General features: G+C 30.5%; 1 protein-coding gene across 3 annotated transcripts in view; it reads left to right on the plus strand.

The window, feature by feature from the left end:
• Positions 1-19,852, plus strand: part of LOC145335097 (uncharacterized) — a 59,966-nt gene that overhangs the window by 8,773 nt on the left and 31,341 nt on the right. For all 3 annotated transcript variants that reach the window (XM_080180813.1, XM_080180811.1, XM_080180812.1), the window contains 5 exons: positions 3,556-3,645; positions 7,573-7,704; positions 8,448-8,610; positions 18,568-18,600; positions 19,780-19,831. In XM_080180813.1, the coding sequence (XP_080036939.1) occupies positions 3,556-3,645; positions 7,573-7,704; positions 8,448-8,610; positions 18,568-18,600; positions 19,780-19,831 (470 nt within the window). The remainder of the gene's footprint in view (positions 1-3,555; positions 3,646-7,572; positions 7,705-8,447; positions 8,611-18,567; positions 18,601-19,779; positions 19,832-19,852) is intronic.

Consider the following 19,852-nt stretch of genomic DNA (forward strand, 5'->3'; position numbering starts at 1 on the left):
TTCTTATTCGTTGGCTAAACAACTTTGGGAACTCTTATTAAATTTTGATTTGTTGGTTTATTAAGTTAAGCGTTCAAACGTTTCAACCACTAATTTAAATCTACATAATGGGTAATTTTGTGGGGGGGATGTACAACAATTAATCGGCCATTTTTTTTATCCCTTTAGATCCCTAGAATGAATTATCTGTGTAGATCTATTAGTAAAATCAACTATATTAACTTTACCTCGCTAATTATCCAATTTTGGGATATAGACATGTTTTAGAAAAATCAGGAAGGGAGGGGACATTGGACTGTAAATTACACTGGTGCCCAAAGTTTTATAACAAAGTTATTTGGGTATTTGTATAAAATTTTCATTGGTTGTTTCCAAATTAGAAGTGTCCAACCTTTTCAACCAATTATTTAATCTTATATATAATCATTGGGAATATACATTGATTTATCGTCCATTATCTCATCCTATAAGATTCCTAAATACATTTTTTTAGGGAGAGAGAAGGCAATGGCAGATAAATAATCTCTGTTCCTTTTTCTATGAATTAAATCTATTTATCTTAGTATCTACCAGGGATCTAAAGGGATAAGACAATGGCAGATAAATTAATGTACATCCACAATGATGATACACAAAGTTATCTTCTCTGTAGATACACTTAGGAGTAGAAACGTTTGCACACTCTACAATAAAAGTCCCCAAGGTTGTTAAGCCAACGAATAAGAAAACGTTACTATAAAACTTTGTGGACTAGTGTAATAAACAGCCCATTATCCCCTCCTTCCCTGGTATCTAGGAACTTATCAGCTAGTAATTAATGATGGAGATTAATTCGCGTTTCCTCCCTCAAAAATATAAAACCATTACTTCAATTGGTGTTCGTTCATTCTAGCCGTAGATTAGATATTAAATAGCAAAATTAATGTACAATCATAAGATTAAAACCAGTTTCGGTGTCTTGGGGGCAAAAAAACTGGTTTAATCTTATAATTGTACATTTTATAACCGCTATTTATAATACAATGCGAGAAATAACTATAATACGTAGTTTTTGGGAGATAATCGATTTCAGGAACATTTTACGATGAACTAAACAATAAAATAATTTACCTTGCTTATTTGTAATATTTTCTGTATTGTATAAAGTACATTGCTCGCAATCTGTAGGTATTAAGGTGTGTAAGTTAGCGTTTCATAGTTTGTTATCCTAGGAAGAAGGGAGTTGATAATGGATTGTAAATTTTACACTGGTACCCAAAGTTTTATAACTATGTTTTGGCTTAAAATTTTGGGTACTTTTTTATTGTATGTTCCAAATAAATAGTGTCCAAACTTTTGATCCAATAATTTTAAACTACCCCTTAATTATCATCATTGGAGATGTACATCAATTCATCGTTCATTGTCTTTTCCCGTAGATTCCGTGTTAAGTTAGGGTTTCATAGTTTATTATCTTAAATTTAGGAAAGGTAAGGTTAGGCATGTCCAATAGAAGCGAATGCAATAAATCAAATCAATATGAATTAGCCTGAAACGAGATACAGTTGAAAATCATGAAATTGTAGATTGTGTATATAAGATTAGAAAAACACAAAAACAGGATGTCATCATGTATGTGTGTCCGCTAAGATCTCGTAATCGGCGGGTAACATCGGTTCACAATTGTCAGAGATGTTTTTTTTATGGTCCATAAAAGGTTTTAAACTCATTGTACGACCCATATCGAAAAAAATTATAGGAGGTGGGAGGGGGGGGGGGGGTAATACAACTAGATGTTGGTGGCTCAATCGCTAGTTTTCAAATGAAAAGTGAAAAAATAGTGAAATAGCCCAACGAATTAACAGACACACCCTTGCTAATTTAAGGGTAGCTTCGCTACTAAAATTAGATATATAGGGGAAGCCTAATTTATAGAAAATCAATGTTTTTTTGGAGTTGGAAAAATTAATTGCACGTGCCCTTAACCTTATCTAATAAAAAGGATAAGACAATGAACGATAAATTGATGTGCATGCTCAATTATAAAATACAAATTAACCCCTTTTGTAAATAGAATAAGAGAGAGAGAGAGAGAGAGAATTAAAAAAAGGGGTGAATTTGTTTATTGTAATTTGGTAAGTTCTATTGAGATAAATAGATTAACTTCCCCAATTACAATACACAAATTCACCCCTTTTGTAAATATAAAGAGAAAGAGAGGGCGAGAGCTAGAGAGATAAAAAGAAAGGAAGAGAAAGAGATAAAGCGAATGAGAAAGAAAAGAAGAGAGAAAGAAAAAAAAACATATAAATTTTGAATGGTTTTAAGATAGTGTAAGTGTTTAAAAAGGCTTTTAATAAACCATTTAGTTTATCAATATCTTAACATTTAGTTAAAGGTTAACTTTCACGAATTTAAAGGATATTTTTATTTAAATTTGTAGTTTTTTAATGCGAATCTTTCTTATAATTAGGGTTCGTAATTGAAACATGTTTGAATATATTTCAAACTTTGCATGATGATTCCTGTAACAGTAGGTAAAACTAAGCCAACACTTAGCAGAGAGAGAAGGGACAAAAGGCTGTTTATTACACTAGTCCCTCAAGTTTTATAATAAGGTTTTCTTATTTGTTGGCTTAACAGTTTTGGTGACTCGGGTGAATTTTGATTGATTGATTTATTAAGTAGAGTGTTCGAATATTTCAACCACTAATTTTAATCTAGAGAAGGTATAATTTTGTTTATCATCATTGGGGTTGTACAGTAATTGATTGGCCATTGACTTATCCCTTTATAGTAGGTTCCAAAGCTTTAAGATACAAACTATTAAAGACAGCCAACTCTTTGATTACAAGACCTTTGTTTAACAAGTATTTGATTGAATTATTTGCAGGTATTGTCAGTAAATCACAGAATATGACATATTAGTCTATAGTAAAAAAGTAGTTTAATCCAACCCCATTTTTTTAAAGCGTTTATCCTTAAAATACATGAGAGAAAAAAACACGTCTTAAAAGGCCTATTAAAATTAATCATGCCTATGTTTTATTCATAATTGGGAAAGGGGCAAGTTTTCAAGAGAATCATTTCTAGATCGATTAGGCATATGTGTTCATTAAAAGTACCATTGAATCTTATATATATGTACATATATAAATTTATAAAAAGTTTACAAATGAAATTCTTTCGCTTTAATGTTTTTAATTGGTTCAGCTTTAACTCGCCTTTTATTTAAATATTTGTTCTTATATGTTATACGTTATACTGTTTGTTTTTCAGAAAACTTTGAAAAATAAAATACTTTTTAAAACTTTATTTTAGACAAATTTAAAGATTTGAGAAAGCTTAAATATTTGGAAATCGATTTAACGGCGTTTCAATTTTCATAGAAGCTTTTTATTGGCCCCAGCCTAGTCTTAGAATATTTTTTTATACAAGTTGTTTCTAATTCGCTTAGAGGTGGAGGGGATAGAACCAAAATTTGTTATAAAATCTATATCACTGTGACGTCATATAATACAAATGACCAATGATAGGCAGTACACATTATAATGGACAAATGGTATTTTGTTTTAGGAATTACTGTTACCTGAAAATTCGCATTTACTTGAGAGATCATTCACCGTCCGTTTTAGATGTCTTCTTGATAATACTTCTGGCTTTCTGGTGAGTAGATAGTTAGATAGATATTTAAATAGATAGATAGTTAGATAGATAGTTAGATAGATAGTTAGATAGATAGTTAGATAGAAAGTTAGATAGATAGTTAGATAGATAGTTAGATAGATAGTTAGATAGATAGTTAGATAGATACTTAGATAGATAGTTAGATAGATAGTTAGATAGATAGTTAGATAGATAGTTAAAATATTTATCAGATTCTAACAAAAATATACCGTCTGACATTTTAGAAATAATAGCGAAAATAAAATGTTATTTTGGCATTTTCCTTTATGACTTCAAATAGACCCCAATACCTCTCTGGAGATGGTTGATATCCACGTTGGGTTGAAAAACGTTGGTACCCCCATCATTATAATGTTAATATTTTAGGTTAGGTTAGAATTAGAAAACGCTTGCAGGGGTTTTAATAAGTTGAAAGGTGGGAAGAGTTTAATAAGTAAAAAATTGGCATATTTTAAATGAACATACGGACTTTCTGGTAAGTTTATAGAGTTGCTACACCTTTTAAATCGTACCTTACTGTCAAAGGAATCATTATGCAAAGTTTGCTATCGATAGAACAATTATAACATTCTAAATTAACTAAAAGTGCTAACAGTTACGGACGGACAGACGGATGTACCGACCCTAATTATAGAAAAGCTTCACTTTTAAAAAGTAAAAACATTGAAAAGAAAAGAAAATACGACGTAGCAATATTTTTGTTATTAAAATTGGGAATATAATTCAATGCCAGAATTATACATTTTCGATAAAAAAATTTCCAGCCATACTGAAAAATCGTGGATAGGTTCGCATTACAGACAATTTTCCATGCATATAAAAACAAAAGTGAAAGAATAATAACATATAAATAATACTGGTTTTAATCTTATAATTCATTTTAATTAATTTCTGTAATACGATGCAATAAACAACAATTAATGCGTTAATAAAAAATAGAAGTAAAAGCCTAGGCTATTAAAACTGTTATAAATTTTAAGATTTTTTCTAATATTCTCGGTAAATTGTCTGTAATACGATGTTATACATGATTTTTCAATATGGTTGAGTCTAATCCAGCGGATATTAATCGGTTTCGAAGCCATACTGGAAAAATTTTCTTTTTAGTTTTTGTGGCTTCTTTGCGAATATGAAACACTAAGACGCGAGTTTAATTTTTTGGCGGGAGGTAATGCACACTAGAAAAGAAAATTATATTTGGATGTTTGATCAATAACTCTCATGGTCGCAGCGTAGCCTTATAATACAGGGATATAGGGGATAGGTAAATGGAGGATAATTGGTGGTTTTCCTCAAAGTGGGAGTATGCAGGGATCTAAAGGGGTAAGACAATGACCAAAAATGGATATATATGAAATGATGATACACAATTAACGGTTGAAACATATAAACACTTAACTTAACAAAACAACTCATAAAATTTTGGGGACTAGTGTAATAAACAGCCCAATGTCTTTTCTCTTTGTTATATGATATGGGGAATATGATTAACTTATTCCTTAATCCGTGGTTAACAATAGTTTTCATTTCCATACTATATAATCAAAACTACACATAAAAGCGCAGCTTTTCTGCATAGGAAGTCTGAACGTCAATGGGCCATTAAGCTTCTTAAACTTAAACCTATGAAAAGCTTCACTGTAAAGAAGAACCATTTTGGTTCAGTAGCTAGAGAGATCCTTCGGGACAGACACATATATTCTTAGAAATCATGATATTTTTATATTAAGAGTTATTAGCGCAGCTACTCTGTAACTAGTATAAAAAAGCAGTGTATCTTTCTTGCTTACAGATATGTCTATAATAGATGTATTACAGTCTGAATCTATCAAAAAATATATTATTTCTGTATAACTATTTACTCTTATTATTTATCAAAAATATTTTTGTTGGCTAATTGTAGCTGCGCTACTTATGAACATAATATTCCTTGTCAAGGCACAATAATATTATTTCTGCCTGAGCTATAACAAAGAAAGCCATTTATATATATACATATATGAAAGCTAATATCATAAGAGAATTATAATTAGAGAATCATTTTTATAAAGGGAATATATATATATATAGCTTTGTTTGGTAGATAGATAGATAGATAGATAGATAGATAGATAGATAGATAGATAGATATATAGATATATAGATAGATAGATAGATAGATAGATAGATAGATAGATAGATAGATAGATAGATAGATAGATAGATAGATAGATAGATAGATAGATAGATAGATAGATAGATAGATAGATAGATAGATAGATAGATAGATATATAGATAGATAGATAGATAGATAGATAGATAGATAGATAGATAGATAGATAGATAGATAGATAGATAGATAGATAGATAGATAGATAGATAGATAGATAGATAGATAGATAGATAGATAGATAGATAGATTGTGCGGATATGATATTTGCAAAACAGTTTTTTCATCATGAGTAAAATTTGACATTCAAAATTGGTTTCGCAACATTTGGGCAATTTCTGTTTTGATTCGTTTGGTCAGAATTGACCTCCCCCCCCCCCTCCCTTTAAAAATTAAGACTAGTGGTTACGCCCCTAGAAACTTCTAGGGGCACCTGACGGAAGGAAAGGGAGAGGTCGTCCTTCCACTTTAAATTTTAGTTTCAAGAAGAAAAAGTAAAAAAGGGGGATGTCTATAATACAAAGTAGTTATTTATATATTTAAGGAGAACCATATTGGTTCAGGTGGTTTGCAACATCCTTTGCAACAGACAAACAAGTACTGTAAGATCTGTTAAACGGCTGAACCAAATTATTGGGGATTGACAGGTTTTATGCTACTTTGCACACCTTATTTTGGAGGGTTAAAAGAAGGGTACAAAACAAGTTATTGAAAAAATGTTTGGATTTTTTTGGTGGTTATTTTGAATCAAAATTTGATGTATATTACACTGAAAATTTTTTTTTATACAATTTTTCATTAAAATATATTTAATATTGTGCTTTTTAAATGAAAGAAAAAGAAAAAAAGAGAGAGAGAGAGAGAGAGAGAGAGAGAGAGAGAGAGAGAGAGAGAGAGAGAGAGAGAGAGAGTGAAAGAAAGATGGATAGAGAGACAGAGAAAGATAAAAATTTAGATAGTAAAAAGGACAGAAAATATTTGGTTGATAAAAAGTAGATATTAAAGGACAAATTAAAGATAGATAGATAGTAAGAGATATAAGTTTTCCGGAATTGTAATGTAGGGAGTAGATTTGAAATCTGCATCAAATTTTAAGGATTTTTTATAAAATTCGTTTTTTGTATAATTCTTTATCTAAAAGCGGAAATACTAATTAAGTTAATTAATTTTTGCATCTGTGATTGGTGGATTTAAAAAATCTGCGCTCTGATTGGATGTCATACATCATTCAACCAATTAGAGCGCAGGTAGTTTAAAATCCACCTATCCTATTGGTCAAAATTAATTAACTTAAAATGTATTTTCGCTTTTAGATAAAGAATTTTACAAAAAACGAATTTTATAAAAAATCCTTAAAATTTGATGCAGATTTCAAATCTACTCCCTACATTAAAATTCCGGAAAACTTATATCTCTTAATAGATAGCCAAAAGGCGTTGCTTGTTTTAAAATTTAGATTTTTTTTAACAAATTGATCATAAATTGTTTTCATTCATTTTTAATTTGTTTTTGTTTAAATAAAACTATGCATAAAAAATTACAAAAAAAATATTTACATTTTTATTGTTATTTATTAGCATAATAGTATATTAATTACTTATATATTTATATCGAAATAAACCTCGGGGCTAATCCATAGCTACCCTGTAAAGGAGAACCATATCGGTTCATCTGTTATTGAGATCTTTCGGTAAAAACAGACAGACAAACAGATAGGCATTATGTTATTTTTTATAATGATTTACATATTTTTCAGAGATTAGATATACGTGGTAAAATCAAAACCCTGCACGGACAGAACCGCAAGACCGAAGACCCCCCGCTGGCCCTATTCTGTATCTGCACGCCCTTCGGACCTCCATCCCTCCTAGAAATGCCTCAGAAAGAGGTAATGAGCGTAGTAAGCTACTCTATAACTCTATTTTTTCCGTCTGTACGTCAATATGTCCTATTCTGTATCTCAACGCCCTTCGAACCTCCATCCCTCCTTGAGATGCCTCAGAAAGAGGTAAGTAGCGCAGCAAGCTACTCTATAACTCTGTCTATTGTCCGTCTGTACGTCAATATGCCCTATTTTGTATCTGCACCCCCCTCGGACCTACATCCCTCCTTGAGATGCCTCACAAGGAGGTAGGACGCGTTGGAAGCTACTCTATAACTCTGTCTTTTGTCCGTCTGTACGTCCATATATCCTTATTTTAAATTTGTAATGATAAATTGATGTACATACACAATGATGAAAAACAAAATTTCCTCTTTTTTGAAGAATAAAATTATTGGTTAAAAAGTAAGGAAATTAAAGGATTTATCAAAAGTACTTATTGTTTTTAAAGCCAACCATTTAGAGATCTAGTTTTAAAAACTTTGGGTACCAGTATAATTTACAGTCCAATGTCTCCCCTAAATGATTTGAGGGAAATTTTCGCTAATCACTGAACCAACAGTTCCCTTTACTGTAAAGAAGCTTTACATATGTCCCAGGATTATCATAGATGCATTAGTTTTTACAATTAAGCCTTGGGTTGGTTTCAGGCTATTTTTCTGCCCCTTTCCACCCTTTAAATATAAAGCTCTTAGATGCTAGGGGGAACATACGCTTTTGTTTATACCTAACCTAACCAAATTATTAAGGTGATGTTTAAATCCAAGCACAAGCTGGATCTGGGCATCGTGTCTTTTGACCCGCGGGGTCGTGAGGTCCTGGGGCTCAGCGACTCTGAACTGGGAGGCCTTGGCATTTATGATATTGTGCATCCTGATGATCTGGCTTATGTGGCTAGTGCACATGGAGAGTGTAAGTATATAGATAGATAGTTAGTTAAATAGATGAATAGATAGATAGATATTTAGTAGGATAGAAAGTTGGAAAGATAGTTAGAAAAATAGTTGGATAGATAGTTGTATAGATAGTTGTATAGATAGTTGGATAGATAGTTGTATAGATAGTTAAATAGATAGTTGGATAGATAGTTAGATAGATAGATGGATAGTTAGTTGTATAGTTGGATAGATAGTTACATAAATAGCTGGATATATAGTTGGATAGATAGTTGGATAGATAGTTAGATAGATAGATGGATAGATAGATGGATAGATAGTTGGATAGATAGTTGGATAGATAATTAGATTGAAAGTTGGATAGATTTATAAATAATTAAAAATTGAAAAACTATCATAAAAAAGAAATCATATTTTGGAATAAAAACCCTTCTTTGATTGCATTGATAAAAATCTTTTAATTTCCTCCTAGTCCAAAGTATATTTAGTAAAGTTATTATAACACGAAATATGATTTTTTGTCTACTATTTAAGATAGACGGCTGAAATATTTTGTAAAGAATTCATACACCAATGAGCATCCAGTATACAATTTACATTGTCTGTCAGTCTTTCTTTAATGCTCTGAAAGTCAAAAAAAAACGAAGAAGCTTAATTGATAAAAAATAAAATAAGCAACCTAAAATGTCATATTCCGTGATTTATTGACAAAATTTTTGAAGATTCTTATTATAATTTAACTTTGCTATATGTACTTTGATTTTCCCCTAACTTAATAATCAAATAAATGAAAAATAAAGGAATAAAAGAAAAGTTTTTATTATTACTATAAAATCAAGCCTTGACCTTTTAGTAATTATTGATAATTTTAGATATCTTTAACTAACAAAAAAGTTTTATTTTTACATTTAAAGTTTTTAGGGAAAAGACAATAAACAATATATTAATTTACGTCCCCAATGATGATATACAAAATTACTCTTTCTGTAGAAAAGTATTAGTGGTTGAAAAGTTTAAACACTGCTAGTTTAAACTAACCAATGTAGATTGAATGAGTACCCAAACTTTTCAAGCCAACGAATAAGTTGTTGGTTGGTTCATTAAGTTGATTGTCCAAAAATTTCAATCACTAATTGTAATCTACAAAAGGGATAATTTGTTTGTTATCATTGGGTATGTAAAACAATTTATCATCCATTGTCTTATCCCTTCAGATCCCTGGCTACGTTGTTATCAGTCTTGGTAATCTAAATGTGTATGCACATGAGTCCATTACCATAATTTCCCCAGGTGGACATAAATTCCCCCAACACAACACAAACTGAAAGGACAAAAATTTCCCCACCCATTAATTCCCAAGGATAAAAATTAGGAAAAATTAAGTGGAAAAATATTTTAAACTTTTTAGGGATTTGTTTATTATGTGAGAAAACACTAATTAAGGGGGTAAAATGGCGCATCTATCCCCCCCCCCCCCCCTAAAAAAATAAACTTTAATATTTTTTAGTAATTTTTGTTCAAGAGTAAATGTCTCTATCTTTTTTATATTGTCTATTTATCTATTAAATAATCAACTTAAATTATTTTTTCATTTGCCCTTTCTACATAATTTAAAAATTAGTCAATGAATGAGGGATAGAATATGTAAGATAATATTATAAACCCACCCCCCCCCCTACCCTCTCGACCATTTCAAGCTACCAAAGGAAGAAAATAGTCTTAAAATTCTCTCTATCTGTTAAAATATCAGGAATCTAGGGGATAAGACAATAGACAATAAGTTGTTGTGCATAACTATGATGATAAACAAAAGCATCCCTTCAGTAGATTATAATCATTGGTAGAAAAGTTTGGATACTGCTAAATTGAACCAACCAATCAAGATTTAAGATTTAAAAGTTCTTAAGCCAACAAATATGAAAAGGACTATACTAGATCTCCATAAAAGGTTATTATTGTTCATCCTAATTGAGGATATACATCAATTTATCCTCCATTGTCTTATCCCTTAAGATCCCTGACTATTACAACACACAGCACCTGTCCCCGTATACCCTTTAATTCCCTCCACCCCCTCTTACCTATATTTTCATACGTATTAATTTTACCTTTTAAAACCATTGCAGGATAGGAAAGGTTTTTCTAAAAACTTTTATAACTATGGAATGGAGGGGACATTCGATAGTAAATTACACTGGTACCCAAAGTTGTATAAGCATGTTATCTTATTTGTAGAATATAAAACTTTGAGAACTTTTATTCAATTTTGATTATTTGGTACAAATCTAGCAGTGTCCAAATTTTTTAACCATTAAACTATGACTACAGAAGTGGTAATTTTGTTTATCATTGTTCTAGGTTGTAACCAATTAATGCTCACTTTTAATCATAGAACTTTGGGTACCAGTGTAATTTACAGTCCAATGTCCCTCCCTCCCTGTTTTTAAGAAAGAAAGTCCTTGATCCTAATTTATTAATACCATATTTCTTCCCTTATACATTTGGTACAATATTATGTATGGGGTGTTTTTTTCACTTCCCCATGTGGTTATAAAACTGTGGGTACCTGTGTAACTTATATTATAGAATGGTATAATTAGCCAGGGAGAGAGTGGACATTAGGCTGTTTATTACACTAGTCCCAAAGTTTTATATTAACGTTTTCTTAAGAACTTTGGAGCTTTTATTTAAATTTTATTTTTTGGTTCATTAAATGTCCAATCCGCAATTGTAAGGGTAATTTTGTGCATTATCATTGAGGATGTGTATCAATCTATCGGCTACAGACAAAAAAAGCCTTACTACTTTATGTAATACTAGCGGCTGCGCCCCTAGAAGCCTCTAAAACTTTTAAGGTAGGATAGGGAAAAGTTGACTACATCCCATTTTAAATTTGAGTTTCAAAAGAGTAAAAAATATTTTTTGGGGGGAGGGGGGTGAAGACACCCTCCCCAAAAATAGTTTAAAACCTTCCCAGGACCTATAAGAAGCTTCATTGTAAAGGAGAACAATATCGGTTTAGCAGTTAGCGAGATCCTTCGGGACAGACAAAAAATGCTTACTACTTTATATAATAGGATGATGGTATAATTTGTTGATTGGTGGCAGGGAAAGGACACTAGTATAATATGCAAAGTATATTAAATGTTTAGATAAACGGACAATGAAATCCTTATTATATAAAGTAGTAAGTATCTTTTGGTATAGTCCTTTCTTGGCAATGCCTCTTAAGGGACGTTTCTTTTTATTTTACAGTAGATTCTCTCCTGTTTCTAGCTTCTGCGCGGGGCTCTAACCCTGCGGGGCCTATTGCCTAACCCTGCAGGGCAATAACCTAACATAACCTAAAATAACCTATCAATAGCCATTGTGAAAATACGATAAAACGCCCCTTAATAGGCGTTGTCACGAAAGTGAATATACCCAAATTTTTTTTCTCTAGCTTAGGATTTCGATAACTACTTAACCTATAGAGTTCTGTATCTTTTAAGAAGCTTTACATATGTCCCGGGATGGTTTTAGATTCAAGTAAATTTTCTGCCCGTGATTTCCCCTTCCATTAAAGAGCATCTAGATTCTAGGGGCGCAACCGCATGTGGATTTTTAAAAGCAATATTATAGACCTATATGTACCATTTTCATGATTTATGACTTTAAATATCTTATGTTGCTAAAATAACAGCAAACTATTTTCTGCCTTATTTAGTTTTTCCTTTATTCATGTTAATTAAGGTAGGTAAATTGTAGAAATTACCAGGGAGGGAGGGGACATTGGACTGTAAATTACACTGGTACCCAAAGTTTTAATTTATTAGTTGGCTTAAAATCTTGAGGATTGCTATCAATTTATCGTCCATTGTCTTATCCCTTAAGATCCCTGAATAAATTAGCCATTAGTCAGTAAGTTGGATATTTAATAAGATTTACTGGCGTATGCTGAAATTTAGATTATATCTATCTACTTATGTAGATAACTTATCATTCTATCTAACTATCTATGCATATGTCTATCTTTCTATCTATCTAAATTGTATTGTTAATTACAAAACAATGAACTAATAAATTTTTCTATCCTTGCCTATCCATCTATCTATCTATCTAGCTAACTTACTAATTAGCTAACAGTGAGCTAAAAAATCTATCTATCTATCCATCTGTCTATTCATCTATCTATCTATCTAACTAACTACCTAATGAGCTAACAATGAAGAAATAAATCTATCTATCTATCTGTCTGTCTATCCATCTATCTATATCTTGTAACTCTTGGTGACTATACTAATTTTATTTTATAAGGGGAAAGAAATTGCCAGGCATCTAAAGGGATAAGACAATAGCCTATAAATTAAAATACATCCCAAAATACCCCCTTTGAAGATTACAATTAGTGGTTGAAACGTTTGGGCACCCAAATTAATAACCCAAGCAATCAAAATTCAAGTCCCCAAAGTTGTTGAGCCAACTAATAATAAAAACGTTATCATAAAACTTTGGGGACTATTAAAATAAACAGCCCAATGTCCCCTCCCTCCTTGGAAACTGCAAAGAGTTGATACTAAGGGGAAGTGGGTAATATTTATCCTTATGGGGGGGCCTGGCGAGCTTTATCGAACAAACTTTTAGTGTTCATACAATATAGCGTATTGGTTATGTTTCGTAAATAGCCAATAGCGTAAATTATGATTGCTTTTCATTGCATCGAATCATAGACAGCTTTCCGCGGATATTGAAATGAAAAATTAAAGTTTAACTTAATGATTTTTATTTTACTATTCGTGGAAAATGTTGCTAAACATGTTTTTTCAGTTTAAATAAAATTCTGCTATAATTGAGAATGTAATCAATTTGTAATTATTAGAACAGGGTTACTTGGAAAATAAAAATTCAAGTAACAGGATCTTTTTCTTTCTATCTGCACAGATGGATCTTGCTAACCGCTAACCCGATACGGTTCTCCTTTACTGTGTAGCTTCTAATAGGTCCTGGGAAGGTTTATAGCTATTATTGAGGAGGGTATCTCCACCCTCAAACCCCCCCCCCCCCCACCTCCCTCTAAAATAAATCCCCTTCTCAACAACTTAAGTGCCTCTAGAAGCGTCTATGGACGTATAGACACATTGGCTAGAAAAATTATTGTTTTGTATAAATGCAAAAACTCGTGAAAGTTTAACCAAAAAGAAAGAGAAATATTATTATGAAAGCGTAATGTAATATAATTTATATAATAAAGGAACACAAAAAGGGGATTTTTGACAATTATGATTAATTTGTTTCGAAAAATATTAAGTCGATAATTTGTCAGCTATTACCACTTTTATTTAAAAGTCAGCTTAAAACAAAATTAACCTGAAACTAACCTAAACTAACTCTAAACAAGTATGACAACATCCATAAAAGCGAAGCTCTAAAATCGGAAGGAAGGAAAAACGATACTCATGTAAAGAACTTGAAAAAGCCAAACTTTAATTTGTAAGTCTAAACAAAATTGTACATAAATTTCTTGCAAAATTGCGTAAATACAGGATATAGTAAAAGCATATACTTTCGTTTTTAGGATTTGATTAGAGAGAGGCCTCGCTTTTAATATTTTACTTTGTTGTCCTATGAATCATTGTATCTAATTGTTATAAGAATTGACATACACAGTTTGATATCGATAGGACAATTCTAACATGTCTAGATTAAGGAAAAGAGCTAATAGTTAAGGACGGAACGACCCTAATTATAGAAAAAGCTTCGCTTTATAAATACGTTTTTTCCCCTGAAAATTTAATTTTCTGTTTATATGCCCAATACAATTTAAATAGATAAATAAATAGCCACTAAAGCATGAAGGGTAGAGACATTGGGTGTTTATAACACTAGTACCCAAAGTTTTATAATAACTTTTCTTATTCGGTGGCTTAACAACTTTGGTGACTTTTATTAAATTTCATTTGGTTGGTTCATAAAGTGTCAAAACGTTTCAACCACTAATTGTAATCTAGGGGTATTTTTGAGTGACATCATTGGGGATGTATATTAATTTATCGGCCATTGTCTTATCCCTTTGGATTCCTGCAATTAATTGATTGATTAATTGAGATATAAGCCTAATTATCAGTTATCAATAAAGTCATCTAAAACAATTAAGAGTTTATAATCAAGGATTAAAAGGGATAAGACAATGGCCGATAAATTCATGTACATCCCCCATAATGATATAAAAAATTTTCGCTTGTGTAAATTATAATTAGTAGTTGAAATGTTTGAACACTAGACTTAATGAACCAACTAATCTAAATTCAATTAAGTCCCCAAAGTTGTTGAGACAACGAATGAGAAAATGTGATTATAAACTTTGGGAACTATTGTAATAAAAATCAAATGGCCCCTCCATCCCTGATTTATAATAGATTGCTATCAAAATAGATTTATAACACTAGATGGCCATTCAGCAGAAAGAGAGAGAGGGGACAATTGGCTGTTTATTACACTAGTCCCCAAAGTTTAATAATAACGTTTTCTTGTTTGTTGTTGGCTTAACAACTTTGGAGACTTTAGTGAATTGTGATTGGTTGGTTAAATTAAGTTGTGTGTTTAAACGTTTAAACCACCTATTTTACGCTACAGAAGGGGTAATTTTGTTTATCGTCATTAGGGATTTATATCAATTTATCGACCATTGTCTTATCCCTTTAGATTGCAGGCTTTATCCAAAAATTAGACTTTTTATAAATCTAAATATGGATGTATTATTACTGTATTATATTCTACTTTTTTTTTATCAATGAATATTAAAATTTAACAATATATTATAAATAAGTAATACATTGCAGATCTATTTTATATGACATTTAAATATCAATAAAAAAAACAAGGATGACAACATCCATAAAAGCGATGTTACCAAATCTGACGAAAAATCGAGTTCCAAGGTGCTTAGTCGTCCTATGAATCATTAAAAAGTCAGGGAGAGAGGGGAAATTGTGCTGTTTATTTCACTAGTCCCCAAAGTTTTATAATAACGTTTTCTTATTAGCTGACTTAACAACTTTAGGGACTATTATTGAATTTTGATTGGTTGGTTCATGAAGTTGAGTGTTAACAACTAATTGAAATCTACAAAAGGGGTTAATTTGTTTATCATCATTGGGGATGTATATTAATTTATTGGCCATTGTCCTATCCCTTTAGATCTTTGTATAGGATTAATATTGTAGAATGATGGATACATAAAAATAGATAGGTAGATATATGTTTCTAGTGCCATTTAAATATTAAATAGGTTTTAAATTGCACTTTTAAAGGTTACTATTACTAAGTATTTTTAATAAGTTTGGACACTCAACTAACCAGTCGAAAGTTTTTAAAAAGATGTTAAGCTAACGAATAAGAAAATGTTATTATAAAACGCTGGGGACTAGTGTAATAAACAGCCCAATGTCCCCTCCCTCCCTGGGTTTTTAAGAATTTATGATGACTTATATTCTGTTTTTCAAAATATATTTTTCCCCGCGTAATATGTTAAAGGGATTAACTGGCGAATCAATGATTTCTGTTTACGTACTTAGGGTAATTAACCGTATTGGTACTCAGTTTCAATGGATAGGGACTATTCTTTCATAAATATATTGGTTATTGCACACTAAGACACATCGAATTATAGACAGCTTTCCGCTGATATTAAAATTAATATATTTTAACATTAGAATCAGTTTTGTTAGCCCCAAGAGCCCAGGCTAATAAACAGGCATTAATTTTAAGATTTTATTTTAATATTCGTGAAAATTGTCTCTAATACAATGTTGTACATGATTTCACAGTATGGCTGAGAACCGGTTCTAATCCAGTGGAAAGTAATCGGTTTTGAAGCCATACTGGAGTATCTTATTAATGATTTGGAAAGGGTTATTCCTTTAAAAAATAGGCATACAAATTAACATGATTTAATTTTGTCTTTTAGAATAAATGTCTAAATCCTTATTTTTGTAATAGTATTAAAATAATCCCTTACCTATTAAAACAATATGTAATATATACTCAAGGATCTAAAGGGATAAGACAATGGCCAATAAATTCATGTAAATCCCAATGCTGATACAAAAAATTACCTCTTCTGTATATTACAATTGCTGGTTGAAATGTTTGAACACTTAACTTTTTGTTTCCCTTTATGTGAAATAAATGAATAATCAAGAACTGTAAAGGGTGGATTTATTTATTAGTTCATTGTTAGATAATTAGCAAGATAGATAGATAGAGAGGGAAATAGATATATAGATAGATAGATTTATTTATTAGTTCATTGTTAGATAATTAGCAAGATAGATAGATAGATAGATAGAGATGGAAATATATAGATAGATAGATTTATTTATTAGTTCATTGTTAGATAATTAGCAAGATAGATAGATAGATAGATAGAGATGGAAATATATAGATAGATAGATTTATTTATTAGTTCATTGTTAGATAATTAGCAAGATAGATAGATAGATAGATAGAGATGGAAATATATAGATAGATAGATTTATTTATTAGTTCATTGTTAGATAATTAGCAAGATAGATAGATAGATAGATAGATAGAGAAATAGATAGATAGATATAGAGTGAAATATATAGATAGATAGATTTATTTATTAGTTCATTGTTAGATAATTAGCAAGATAGATAGATAGATAGATAGAGAGGGAAATATATAGATAGATAGATTTATTTATTAGTTCATTGTTAGATAATTAGCAAGATAGATAGATAGATAGATAGATAGATAGATAGATAGATAGATAGATAGATAGATAGATTAGATAGATAGATAGATAGATAGATAGATAGATAGATAGATAGATAGATAGAGAAATAGATAGATAGATATATAAATATAGAGTGAAATATATAGATAGATAGATTTATTTATTAGTTCATTGTTAGATAATTAGCAAGATAGATAGATAGATAGATAGAGAGGGAAATATATAGATAGATAGATTTATTTATTAGTTCATTGTTAGATAATTAGCAAGATAGATAGATAGATAGATTTATTTATTAGTTCATTGTTAGATAATTAGCAAGATAGATAGATAGATAGAGAGGGAAATATATATAGATAGATAGATAGAGAGGGAAATATATAGATAGATAGATTTATTTATTAGTTCATTGTTAGATAATTAGCAAGATTGATAGATAGAGAGAGAGGGAAATATGTAGATAGATAGATTTATTTATTTGTTCATTGTTAGATAATTAGCAAGATAGATAGATAGAGATGGAAATATATAGATAGATAGATTTATTTATTAGTTCATTGTTAGATAATTAGTAAGCCAGCCAGATAGATAGATGAATAGATGAACAAATAGATAGATAGATAGATAGAGAGATATAGTCCACATAGAAGATATATAGATAGCCAATTAGATAGATAAGTAGATACATAGATAGATAGATGATAGATAAATAGATAGATGGTAGGCTTTTATATAAATCCAGCTATGTTATTAATTTACTATTATTGTATACATACACACTCCCGCCCCCCAACCCCTTCATGTGGACGCCTGTTATTACATATAATGTTTCTTATATATTAAATATATGGTAGCGGGACAAAGTGCTTCAAAAATCATCCTTATGACGTTATAAAAATGAGGGATTATCCATCTCTTTTTTAGGGGGTTTTCTCTCCCACTTCTCCTCTAAGCTCCCTCATTTTTATGATGTCACATGTTTGATTTTTGAGACACTTTGTCAAGCTACAATAAATGGTTATATCATGCAGAGATGGAAAGATTAAGGGAATATAAAATTGCTTTCTTGGAGGGTTGAGGTACTCTCCCCCCAAAATTGTTATAAACCTTCTCTAGACCTAAAGCAAGCTTCGCTGTAAAGGAGAATCATATCAGCCTTGCGGTTAACAAGATACAGACAGACAGACAAACATCCTATTACTGTCATTAATCTAATTTTGTTTTATTTTTTTTCAGTATTAAAAACTGGAGCTAGTGGAATGATAGCTTACAGGAAAATAAAAATAATCATTATATTATTTTATAACTATGCATATAATTAGAGTATGCCCTTCCTGCCATACGTCTTATTCAATAGGAATGGTAATTTTAGATATTGTTTAACTTGTTTTTGCTGTGCTACTTATAAACATACGTTTCATTTTTTTGAATAAGAAAACATTGCAATTAATACAAAAATTAATGGACCAACTTTCTTATTTTTATCAGGGCTAAAAAGATTGGGACTTTGTCTGATATAAACGTTGACATGATAACCTACTTTAAACATGGAACTTAAGTTTTTTTCTGGTGTGGAAATGTATAGAGAACAAGGATATATGCTACTTTTTTCATTATACACTAAGGAATAACTCCCTCTTTGGGGGGCCATTATGTATTTTTTATTAATTAACGCCATTCCAATAATATTAAATATCTTTAAAACTTGTTTTTAACAACTTGCAATATTTTTACAACAAACAACTTGCTTTTATTTTCTATTGGGTGTATTATCATTTCCTCTAAAGATATGTTTTTCTATATAATTATTCTATTCATCTTATTTTTGGAACAATGATTCTTAAGACAACAAGGTGCTATATCATAAGCGAAGCATCTCTATTATTAAATCTTAATAATATAAGTATGTCCTAAAACAATATTCTGTTTTGTCTTGCAGTTAAAACACTTTAGCGGAAACTATTGTACATCTTTCTATTGTTCAAGAACTGTGTTTTATGCTTTTCAATTTTTGATTGTTACAAGACAACTTGGAAAAAAGGCATTTTTTTCGGACATTTTGGTGTGAAAAACAAACAAAAAAGAAAAAGCAGTAAAGAACATTTTCCCTTTAGACTGACAGATAATCTAAGTAGTTTCACTACTAAACAAGGATGACAACATCCATAAGTAGAAAAGCTAATAAATTTCAATAATTCAAAATTTAGCCTTGGTTCTAAGATAATTTTTATTGAAGTCACAATTTTCTCCCATGGAATGTTGATGTCTTTCAAGTCATTACCGACATACTGACTGATCAAATAAGTTGTAAAATGTACCGTCAATCAGCGTTACGAACTAACGGACGTACAGTCAAAGTAAATGATAAGGAAGCTTCGCTACAAAAGAGATTAAAAGTAGAATTTGAAATTATTTTTAAAAATTTGAAATGATTATTTTTAATTGTTAACAGGCTTCAGTGTAAAGATCTTAGTTTTCAGTACCTACAAACTAGTTCCAGGTATGTTCATCTGTCCATCAA

Source organism: Acartia tonsa, chromosome 13 (assembly GCF_053477335.1).
Source record: "Acartia tonsa isolate MP-2025a chromosome 13, ASM5347733v1, whole genome shotgun sequence".
NCBI lineage: Eukaryota > Metazoa > Arthropoda > Copepoda > Calanoida > Acartiidae > Acartia > Acartia tonsa.